General features: G+C 36.3%; 1 protein-coding gene across 1 annotated transcript in view; it reads right to left on the bottom strand.

Moving 5' to 3' along the window:
- Nucleotides 1-416: 416 nt before the first annotated feature.
- Nucleotides 417-12031, bottom strand: part of IPO5 (importin 5) — a 32128-nt gene continuing 20513 nt past the window's right edge. The window contains exons 19-26 of the mRNA XM_039335735.1: nt 11845-12017; nt 10171-10282; nt 8760-8815; nt 7662-7784; nt 6476-6695; nt 3793-4021; nt 2441-2582; nt 417-1125 (exon numbers count right to left, since the gene is read on the bottom strand). Of these exons, the coding sequence (XP_039191669.1) occupies nt 1039-1125; nt 2441-2582; nt 3793-4021; nt 6476-6695; nt 7662-7784; nt 8760-8815; nt 10171-10282; nt 11845-12017 (1142 nt within the window). The 3' untranslated portion in view covers nt 417-1038. The remainder of the gene's footprint in view (nt 1126-2440; nt 2583-3792; nt 4022-6475; nt 6696-7661; nt 7785-8759; nt 8816-10170; nt 10283-11844; nt 12018-12031) is intronic.

Below are 12031 nucleotides of genomic sequence, written 5' to 3'. Positions count from 1 at the left end.
TGTTAAATTTAAAAATTTTCAATAAAAAAAAAAGAGGCCCAGTGTAGGAAGGCACCACATAAACACGACTCACAGAATAGCCCAAAGCACGTATTCCAGTAGAGAGAAACTCCCCTAACATGGGCTCAAGCATGAGTCTGAAAGCTCGGAAGATCTTTGGTCCTGGTGACCAAAGATTTGATCTTATATCACTTTTAGAAGGCATATGAAATTAGGACAACACAAAAATTTAAGTACAAAAACAAATACAAACATAAATGGGCTCTCCACAACTTTTGAGTGTATTAGGAAGGGTAAAAACACAAATGATTGAAGAGTAACCATTTGGGACATGGATAATACATGTATTTGGAAACAATCTGTTTTTACGGAAAGCAAACAAAAAACCACACAGCACTGGACTTTTACACAAGCTCTGATTGTATTCAATGTCATTTATTGAGTGAGTGGATGAGATACCGTCAGACATGCCAGACACTTCACATTCAAGGCTGGGAACTCAATGATTTTCTTGAGCCATTATACAAGCCTGCTTCAGGAAACTGAATGCGATATCAATGAAGTCTTCATGCTTGATGGTGCCTTCAATTTATAGATCCTTAATCTATTGAATTGGTGGGCAGATTTTCTACCTTACAAAAATACTCACACTCCAATATGTTTCAACACTAGAGGCTAAAAATGCATGTAATCTGTTTTATAATGGGTGCCTACGAAATACCTTCTTTAAAGCTGTCTTAATCAGTTTATGCTTAAAGAAATTTCAACTTGTTTCCCTTTCATTGCCATATAGCTGGTTCATACCATTAGAAAAATACTCTTCAGTGCTATTGTAGGATTTATAGGGAATTGCGTCTGTGCTGATGGGGTAGAAATTCTTAGCAACACCATTTGTAACTGTTTCTTCTTGCCGCTACTGCATGTAGGTTGCAGAATGACTTACATGCACTGCAGTTTTCTCTTAGAAACAAAACAAAGAAACCTAAACCGAAGGGTAAATGTTTATTTGGAGTTTTTGTGGATGATAATTAAGGCCCTTTATGGAGAGTTCAGAAGCTCCTGTATGGCTGCCTGCTGGTCTGCATTTAGCTGAGATATGCATTCTGTCCACAAGCCTCCAGACGTCTAGAGAAGAAAAGAGAGATACCGTAACAGATAAATTGTGAACATGTGCACACTCTCCACATGGGCTAAACTTTTTGACCAACTCCTAATCAACTCTGGGTGGCTCATCAGGTAAAAAGAATTAAATAACAATATACAAGATAGAAACTAAAGAACAGAATGGAAAATCTATTCACACAACACCAAGAATATATCCAAAACGTATTTCAAACGTAATAACATGCAAATGACATTGTCTTTAAAATTTTTCCAGTATATCAAGTATTAACCCCCAAAATATATCCAAAATGTATTTCAAACAGCATAAAAGGAATGACATTTTCTTTTAAAATTTCCAGTGTTTCAGATATCCATCTTAGTTTTAAATGATCCAAAACAGATTTATATAATGTTATGACTGATAAAAGAAATAAAATGTAATATAATCAACAGTGCTATTATTTCTTTTCAAAATTCAGTATCTTATAGAGAAAGTGTAAGATGCTTTTAACATACAAGAATGAAAAGAAGCTCTTAAAATGACATTTTTATAATTTTTTAATAGAATAGGAATAGCAATAGCAATAACACTTAAGATTTATATATCACTCCATAGTGCTTTATAGCATTCTTTGAGCGGTTTACAAATGTCAGCTTATTGCCCCCAACAATCTGGCTCCTCAGATTTTAAAAACAATGTACCATTGGTATATGATACCAGAAAAATTACCTAAAATATATACAAATACAAATCTATGCTCTAAATGAGGAAATCAACATGCAAAAAACATGAAGAGTCATTTTATTATGATTGGTGGAATTGTAATATAGAAAATTTTGGGTTCAAATATATATAGTGATATAAAGAATTTTAAAAATTAATATTCAACCAAAACCAGAATTTTCTTTGCTAGAGCTAATGAGTAAACAACTCTCCACATGACACTAAGTGAGGTGACCAAAACTGGTTTTCACATCACATTCCCTTCCTTATTCCTAATTTAGGAAAGCTTTTCTTTTTTGCCTTTAGTCAAATCTGAAAATATCAAGATCTGGAATCTCAGTTGTGTTGCCTATAATCCCTCAGCCAAGCTGCTTATGGTTGATGAAATCCAATCTCATCCCAATCAGTCCTTTCTTTCTACTATCTGCTACTTCTAAAATGCAATTATATGCTGATTTGAGCACAAAAGCACTGAATCTGCTATTTGAAATAAAATTTGAAAACTGTCTATTTCTATAGTCCCCATCCACTGACTGAGAAGTGTGGAAATGAAGATACAATTGTATCAAACAATACAATAAACTGCCTGTCAATATATTAATTTGCATTTACCTGTACTTGTCGAACTACATTTGCCAGTCGCTTGGTACATGGATCTCCTTGCTTGATTGCTTCATTAATTTCACCGTCCGCAATTATACCAAATATTTTGGGCAGATTAGTGTTGTTAGGACCCAAGACAATGGGGTTATTACTGTTGAGAATACAAGCAAATGTTTACTGTTAATGCAAACTGAGAATAACCATCAGCAGTAACAATAATTTTAAGTTCACCTAACCTTCCGACCCATGTACCTGGGAGAAAAGCCAGTTCTCAAGGAAAATGTACATCTGATTATTATCAGCATATTGATAATAATTCACCCTGTGCTGTTGAATGGCCTTGCCCAGTGCTTTGTGTACATGTTAATAAAGAGTTTGGAGAGCCCTGAGCCTTGATTCATCCTGCAAAGAAATGGGTATGGGGTCAACCTTTGCCCTCTATCAACACTAAGTGGAACTGACCACGAGGAAAGGAGGAGAATGAGCACAAGATTGTGCCCCCAACTTCCAACCTCTGGAGCTGCGGCAGAAGAATCAGCGGTATTGAAAGCTGATAGGTCAAGAGCAAGGATGGACACGCTATTCTCTTGCTCCACCCACCAGAAGTCATCTGAAAGCTGATCAATACTATTCTTTCTTTTCTTTTTGTCATTAGAATGATAAAAGTTGATAATAGTGTACAAAAAGAAGGTAAGCCAATATAAACCAGATTTTACTAGGTCTGTCAAAACAACAGTACTAAGTGCATTAAATACTCAGTAAACGTTGGACAATTTCGATCCCTTGATCTAACAGTCATAAATTTCTTATGTTAAAAATATTTTATCATTGACTGAGAGCCTGTATTTATGAAAGTATGCATCAAACAGCTTTCCCGAAAAAAAATGTAGCAATAAGAATTCAAAATCAGTTCATTAGATTCTTCTGTTTCTAAAACATCTAAGGATAATTTAGTATAAAATTGCATTTGCTAAACAATAATTTGATTCATTAAAATGAAATCAGTAATTCTGCCTAGGAGATACAGATATATTATTTTGTCCAGTAATTAATGGTGTAAATCAGTGGTTCTCAACATGTGGTCCAAGGAACGCTGGGAGGCCGCAAAGTCATCACAGGAGGTCTGTGAAGGCTTGAAGAAATGTTATGATTTAAATCTTAAGTCTTGGTGGTCCTGGCCACGAAAGGTATTTAAAGGGGGAATAGAGTGAAGAAAAGGTTGAGAACCACTAGTGTAAATTATCCCTAATTATTTTCCCAAAAAGGAAAAAAGCTTTAAAATTCCCAACATTCAAATATGCCATCAAATTAGATGAGATAATAAACAAATTGTTATGTCTACGTATGCATTTTCTTCTTACCTCTCTATTAAGTCACACAAGTAATTGAATGTATGGACAGCTTCCTCTTTGTCTTCATGAAGAGGGAGCCATGATAACCAGTGAGGCAGAACTTCTTCAACATTTATACAGTCAGGTTTGAACTTCATGATTTTCCCTACTGCTGAAATGCAATTTTCTGTTGCGTTGATATTTTCTTTGGTTTTGGCTTCTGCTGACTGAATTACTTGCACCAATAACGGAAGCGCCTCTGATAAGGTAAAATTTGAAAAAATATCTTGAGTAATAATATAGCATTTTAAAGCACTCTGATTATTTGGGCTTGCAGGAGAATACTGGAGAATAAAGTGCACTTTTCCAGCCAGAATATGGCTTCCAATCGTGGTACTGCACAACATAATTAAAAGATGGTCACATACATTCTTCTCGATAATCTTTTAAAAAAAGTGAAAAAGGAACAGTCATGGGTGCCGTCAATAAATAAAGATAATATTAAGTGAGGACCTCATGACTACAACTTTGACCTCCTGCTTGTTTCCCCATAGACTTTGCTTGGGGAAATCAGCAGGGGATTTTGAAAATCGTGATTATATGACCATGGCTCACTGCGATAGGCAGAACTCCAAGAACCTATCATAAGTTCCCCTCATTCGACATCCCTGCAAGTTTGAACAGTTGTTGAACAAGTGGTTGTAACCTGTACACAAATTTCACTTTTTCCATTTAGCAGTGCTCATCACTGACTGAATTACAAACATTCTAGCACAGGGCTTTTCAATCAGTGGTATGCATACCACCGGTGGTACATTGGCACCTGACAGGTGGTACACGGCCATGCCCAGCCCAGCCCAGCCCAGCAGGGGAGGGAACAAGCCAAGCAGCGCAGCGCAGGACTTGCCATGAGGGAATCCTCAGGAGCTGCAGGGAGGCTGGGGTAAGGCAAAGGCCCTAGGATTGGCACTTCCCGCTCACCCGGAAGAGAAAGGTGGAGGAGGGGGGGCGGAGACAGGAAAGGCTATAAAAGGAGGCAGTTTGGGCAGGAGAGGGAGAGAAAAAAAAGACACAGCCTTAGGAAGAGGAGTCAGCTGGAGCTGCACTGAGAAAAGGAGGGGGGAGAGAGGAGAGGAGATTTAATTGGCTGATTTAATTTAATTTAATCGGCTGGGAGCCAATCTACAACTTCTGTGGCAGCCATCCACGCTGGGCGTGCATACAGGTGGCAGCAACAAACAGGCAAGAAAGGCAGCTGGGGAGGGGTCGCCCTCCATGAGGAATGAAGAAAGACAGCATTGGCTGGAGGTGAGGCACGAAGGGAGGAAGGAAGGGAGGAGATAGCAATGAGAAAGAGGGAGGTAGAGAGCAGGAGGGAGGGAGGGAAACGGAAAGGAGGAAGTAAGTGTTGGAAGAAAAAGCTGGGGGCTTGCTTTCTAGCCAGGCTATACCTTTAAGAGAAAAGAAAAAAATAAAGCGCTGCTGTTTGAAATAGGCGAGAGGAAGCTGACTTGAGGAGATGTTTATTGGCAGAAGCGAAGTGCTGTTTCAGCAGTTTGGTTCTGGGTCAGCTGAATCCTTCAGTGGAAGGATTCTTACATGATTTTGTGACTTTGAAGTTCTGGGGTTTGTGCAATGTGGACTTTGTGTTCTTAAGGAGTATTTGGCAATTTATATTGTGGCTGATGTCCCATGCTGGATTTTGGGTTCTAATTCTATGGCTCTGCTATTGTTAGCTGTAAGTTTTGTTGCAAGGGATTTTGAAGTATTTTTGTCCTGAATGGATTCTGACATAGCATTCCTTTAATTATGAATGAAGACATTTGGGAAGGTTGCCTTAACTTTCCATTCTAGCCAGTACCTAATTCTTAAAGGGGAATGCACCTTTTAAAGCTACTTCCCTCAGCTGCTTGTCTTTTCTGCCTTTGGAGGCTTTTCCTTGTTTGATAAATATATGGAAGAGGGAAAATATGGGGGCGGGGTGTTTCAAATTCTTCCTTCAGAAGGAAGGAGATGGAAATGAGAAAGAGGGAGGGAGGAAAACAGGAAGGAAGAGAGGAGGGAGGGAGATTGAAATGAAAGGGAGGAAGGGTCTGAAGGAAGTCCCGCCTTAGCACTTGGCCACCAGCAGCTCTGCCATTGATTTTGCTTGTCAAAAGGTTGCAAAAGTGATTACACGACCCTAGGACACTGTGACCATTATAAATATGAATCAATTGCCAAGCATCCAAATATAAATCACATGACCCTGGGCATGCTGCAATGGCCATAAGTGTGAAAAACGGCCATTGTAACTTTGAACGGTCACTAAGCGAATTATTGTAAGTCGAGGACTACCTGTAGTTTAACTCCTTTTTCCTTTTTTTGGTCATAAAGTTTTTGACACTTTGCTAGGTGGTACTCAAATACTGCCATATCCTAAAAGTGGTACAATCGGTGAAAAGGTTGAAAAGCCCTGCTCTAGCAAGCGTGTTTAAGATTAGAAATATCCTCCATGCCTGTTATATGGTGCCAGGGATGGGCACACAAACTTTAAAAAGTTAGACAGATTCTATATTCAGGTACCTATGCCTGAATATAGACAATGAATCTTAAGCCTGAAGCAATGCATCATTCTAAATACTAAAGATGATAAAGTGCCACTTTTTAAAGAAATACATCAGTCAATAATGGTTATATTTAGATCATGCTGAGAAATATCTTGAGTACATACCTGTGCAGAAAGGCCGATAGTTGTCCCCACCAAACTGTGCCATAACTCCAATACCATATGCAGCTGCTTGCCTAACTTCTGGACTGTTATCGCACACAGATTGTAGCATAGGTCTCAAGAAGTATTCTGCATATTTGAATGAGGATGGACTGCAATGTTCTATGACATCATCAAAAATGCACAAACCCCACTGCCTGTCAGGCCATGGCCTATGTGGACACTATGAAGAAAAATGTCCAAGCAAAGAAATAAATATCCAGCATTTTTGTTTATTCAGAATGTTAACTCTTACCACCCTACCTCACCCTGTATGAACAGGAGGCTGCCTGCTATTTGAAATGCCTTTCATAGCTTTGAATATTCTTGTGATAAGTCAGAGCATAGCCATTTTAACAGCTTTGTTGCTTATTCAGCTGTATATTTTCTGAATGCAGCACACACACAAACTTTTCCTTAGTGGTTTTGCGAACATATGACAATTTATTGCTAAGATCTCAAAAACCACATTGCAATAAACATATTAAAAACATGTTTACAAACAAAACAAAACAAAAGTTGACTTCTTTGCCTTTTTCAATATCATTCTATAGGTTTCTAAATCCTTATGGATGAACATATTCTGCTGAAGTCAATATGGGAAATCATTCCAGACCAAAGGAAATGCTAGGGATGGATAAAAACTACTGATCTGGTAAAGAACAGTTCACAGTATTTCAGAATGTTTCATTTTTCCATGTTGATCTAAGTTTGGGTGTGGATCAGTTGTTTCCCCCAAGTTAGTCCTGAACCAGAAATTCACAGGGTTCTGGGAATATGCTGTCTAAAACAGCATAAAATGCTTCCATTTCAAAAGAGTACATACATTCTGCTATACTTTTTCTTTCAGATTAAGTACTGTATGTAAAGTACAGTATTGGACAAAACAAATTAACGGCACAAAATAAGAAAAAGAAATCTAAATCTAGTTCATCAGTTGCACTCACAAATCCTTTCCATCCATTTTTGTTTGTACAAACCATTTTACTTTCACCATGTTTTCTGCATGAAGCTCCATTTGTGTGATAGTGGTGAATGTACACCACTCATACAGAACCATCACCCCCCCCCCCGCAGATCCACCATGCATTCTCTTTCTTTTCTTATTGGTCTTAAAGTGATACATCATTGCTCAATTCAGGCTACTTACAATTAAGTTGACAATTTGTGGCAATAGCTGTTCAAACCATGGTAGCACGTTTGCTTTGTAGCTACTGAATATTGAGTGCAAAATATCTGAAACTTTAGTCAAAATGTAGACATCACTGTCATGCTGATAGAGAAAAAAAGGAGAATTTGATCAGTACTAAATAATTGTGTCCTAGAGTTGTATAACTCTCTTAAACTTCACAAACGTTGTGTTTAAAACAATTTCTGTGTCTCTTAAGAGGAAGAACTGACAAATGGGCTAGTTTTCACTGAGTAAGCACTTTGGTGAGCTCAAAATACAAAATTTATAGCACTGCTGTCAGCAAGGATTTAGTGACTTATGGAAAATCTCAAAAATATATTAGCTTGACAGAAAATAGAGGATTAAATTGTACTCCAGTTTCCAGTTGTGGTTGTGTTAATTGGTCCATGGGATAAAAAGTCAAAGACATGGTTGTGAAGTACTCATTTCTATTGATTATCCCAACATTTGGGAATGAGATTCATCATTGCCTGCACTATATTCATTGTTCTAATATAAATTTATTTCATGACTTGCTTGGAAAGAAAGATTTTTACAGCAAGTAAAGTGCTACTAGGATTATCTAGTTTTATTGGGTGCTAAGGCAGCATGGTGGTGATAATGAAGAATGCACTACGTTTTTTCTGCCAACATTTTTTTATTGATTTGCCCAAGTAGACCCTGTAGGCTATACATTTTATGTTCTGCTGTTTCTGCATACAAATGATTTTTTAGCTATAAATAAAATTGTGTGCAGATCAAAGCAAGGGTGAATAATCTGACATTCCAGATACTGTTAGTGACCTCTGTCACTATACTGGACCTAATGACATGAGAAGAACAGTTTTAATTACTGTGAGAGAACCTGGACAATTTTTTCCTTTTTTTTTGCTGAACAGCTGATATTGCTGATGTATGCACTGATTTTGACCACATGAAGAAATTTTCATAGAGATGCAATACATGAACGAAGCTTTCCAAAGTTGTATTTCCTTTTCAAATTCTCAAGTTTGCAACATGAAATTATACATTTCAACAATTATATCTTCAACAAGGAACAAATAATAAGAGTCTTACTTCATCTTGCAAGGACTCCTCAACTTGTTCATCGTAGTCTTCGTCTTGCCTTTTCACTAATTTAAAAATAAATTGAAAATGTATCAGCATGGCCTATTTTCATAAACATTCCAGCTTGCTTGTAAGAAAGGTATACAAAAGGAACACAGGTGAATTATCTGGTATTATTATGGATAAATTATGACCAAGCTATCATGGTAGGCTCAGCTTTGTAGGACCTCAACTTCTGAAACTAGTGGCCAAAATTGTGGAAACCTTTTGGGAAAAGTATACAGTAGAAATGCCAACTTTGGTTAAGTTTCCACCAATTTTTCTTCTAATTTCTTTATAAATGTAGCCTTGTTCACTTAATAATACTATTTTACATTGCTTTCTGGGCAACCAGTCAACTCTTTGCACCATTACTTTAATTTTATTACGTTTTACAAGCTCACTAAATGAAAGAACACAAAAAACCCCAACTAACTTGATAGTGATCACATAACACTCTGACAAATGTCCTCCTCTCAGCTTCAATACATGACATCAATAACTGAATCCTACTGTGATCTGATTGGCTTATTGCCAAAACAAGATGACACCTGATTGGCGCTCTAAACACTCATGCTCATTGGCTACAATCAGATGAAGGAAAGCTACCCGATATCAACCTAAGCAAGTTGTGCTTCCTTTTTCTGGTTATTTGGCTATAACTTTTCATAGAATACAGTACAGATAATTGAACAAACTTTGTTGCATTACATTCTTGATTAAATTATCTTTCCACTGATATGTAATTTTATGTTACTACTCCCAAAAATGGTGTTATTAGCCATCAAACCTCAAAAATACACTTTTCCCACAAGGTTTCCACAATTTTGGCCACCGTAATTTGGTTCAAAATATAGTCATGGATGATAATACATATATACAGTATAAAATCAGGAAATAAAAATATCCAAAGTTATTTTGAGTACAAAAATTGAAATGGGTTCCCCACTCCTAATAACCTACTCATAATTTTTCTTTATAACAGTAACATAATAGGAGGGTGCTATGGAGATTTTTTAAAAATGTATCATGATACCTTGTTATTCTACTGAAAAATCACAAAGTTATCAGTTAATTAATAATCACTTTCTTCCTAGCAATAGGGTAAATAAGGAGGAACTTTTATCTTGCATTTACTCTTAATTTCTTTGTAGTTTTGTGGTACATTCAGACTAAGAACGACAAGGTATATTTGGAAGAACTTTGGGAACTGCCCACAGATTGCTATTTTAACGTTAGGCGTGATCATTATTTTTCTTTAAGTATTTACATTTTAATTTCCATAAAACACTGGAATTTGGTAGAATACTTGCTTACATTTTGGAACTCTTGCCCTGAAATTCATATTTATTTAATATCAACCAATGTTTAATTGATTTACCTTGTCTTAATTCTTGATTCTTAAAGTGCTCTTCTAATTTTCCTTTCAATATTCCTCCAAGTTCTTCAAAATGTTCATTGTTTAGGCAGCCATCTCCCATTACTTCAATACACTAAAGAAATAACATTAATTTGAAAATATATTTAACAATAACTATTGCTATCACAATAATTTCTTGCATCTCATATAACTAAATACTATAAAAAGACAGCTTGATCTTGCAAGATTGAACTTTTTTTTTTTGTATAACACACAGAACTTAATACTGGGTGGGAGATAATTAAATAATCAAAAGGAAAATAGCTTCCTTCTTATATGTTGCAGGGAAATAAAATGTTTTGGGTAATAAAAGTACATGGGTTTTGATTAAGTAAGGAAATATTTGCCCCTTTTTTAATGAATACACATACTGTACTGATCACATTTGTCTGGAATAAAATTACAAGCACAGATCTAGTTCTTCCCACTGATAAACACTGTCCTGTCCACATGTAGAAATTCCAAGATAAAGACTATATTAAAGAAATAGAAGATCAGAAACAGCAATTTTTTCATGTTTTCTTCTCCCTTTCTTTACATTGTAAGGGAAGAAGATTAGAAATTGGTAAATGGCATTCAGATTCAAGCGCAAACAGATCTTTTAATGGAGTGAGGCATGGGAGAGGAAATATTTGGATAAGTTGCTTATTTATAAACATGGTTCTTCAGCAATCAATTTATGCATTCATGTATATTTTTGGAATGTTCCAAATCTGAAATTTTTGGTAGGAACCTGCCTCTATCTTTAGACCTATGTGTGCATGTATGTCTCCTGTGCATCCTGCTCAAAATTGTACACACTATCCTAACAGCATTACAAAATACCTTTAACAAGGATGGAATGTGAATTAATGGAACTATAGATAATAATTTCACGTACAGGTGGTCCTCAACTTCTGACTGGTTGATTAGTGACTGTTCAAAGATATGATGGACTTTCCCAGGGCTACTTATGACCTGCATTCAAAATTCCACCAGTCTCCCCCCCCCCAATTGAGTTGTGAGGAGGTAACTTCAGCAACTGGTATGAGACAATAATTAAGGTAGTCATCCTTTTGGAAAAAATATTGGGTGGAAAAGGAAAAGCACCTTCATAAAATGGAAACTTTTAACAATGGCTATTCTACATGTAAGGCAATATTCAACAACTACTTAAAAAAATAAGAATGCTATTTTTATCTTATTTGATGGATGAAAAATCAAAAGAACAATATCCTGCTGATGATGAAAGGCGAATTAAGTTATTTTGAGTCACAGAATAAATAGGTGTTACGCCATACCACATTAAGTTGGATAGAGTCAGAGTTCATTAAAAGAGAGAGTTCTATAAGGAAGCTCTCCCCCACCCAAAAAAGTTAGAAAATGAAATGGTAAAAAAAGTTTTATGTCAAATTCAATGAAGTGGTGGACTGAACCACTGTGATACTACAAAAGTAAATGGCAGAACAATTCTGCAAACTGGAAGGTTAAAATTATCCATGTATTTCATGAATATTTGAATAATAGGATAGAAAAATTCAGCCAATAAACATAAGTTAAATTATTCTGAATAATTATGTATATGCTACTTTATTTTTACTTAATAAAGATCTTAGGAGATCAGCAAAATGCTACCCATATAAAATTAAAATTTACCTTGGCAAAAGAATGCATTATTTCTGATAGAACATCTGAGTCAGGTTCTGTTCCTATGGCTTTGATAAGAGCATCACACATAAAATGCCACATCTGGGTGAGATACTCTGGGCCACGAACTCTTGCGCATTCCAGAAGTAAAGGCATTGATTCTGCAGCTGCCACACGAACACGTTAAATTCATTAA

This window comes from Crotalus tigris, unplaced genomic scaffold, assembly GCF_016545835.1.
Source record: "Crotalus tigris isolate CLP2741 ecotype Arizona unplaced genomic scaffold, ASM1654583v1 scf7180000017658.5313226, whole genome shotgun sequence".
In the NCBI taxonomy this organism is placed as follows: domain Eukaryota; kingdom Metazoa; phylum Chordata; class Lepidosauria; order Squamata; family Viperidae; genus Crotalus; species Crotalus tigris.
Note: the sequence above shows the minus strand (reverse complement) of the source record. Positions and strands in the feature narration are given on the sequence as shown.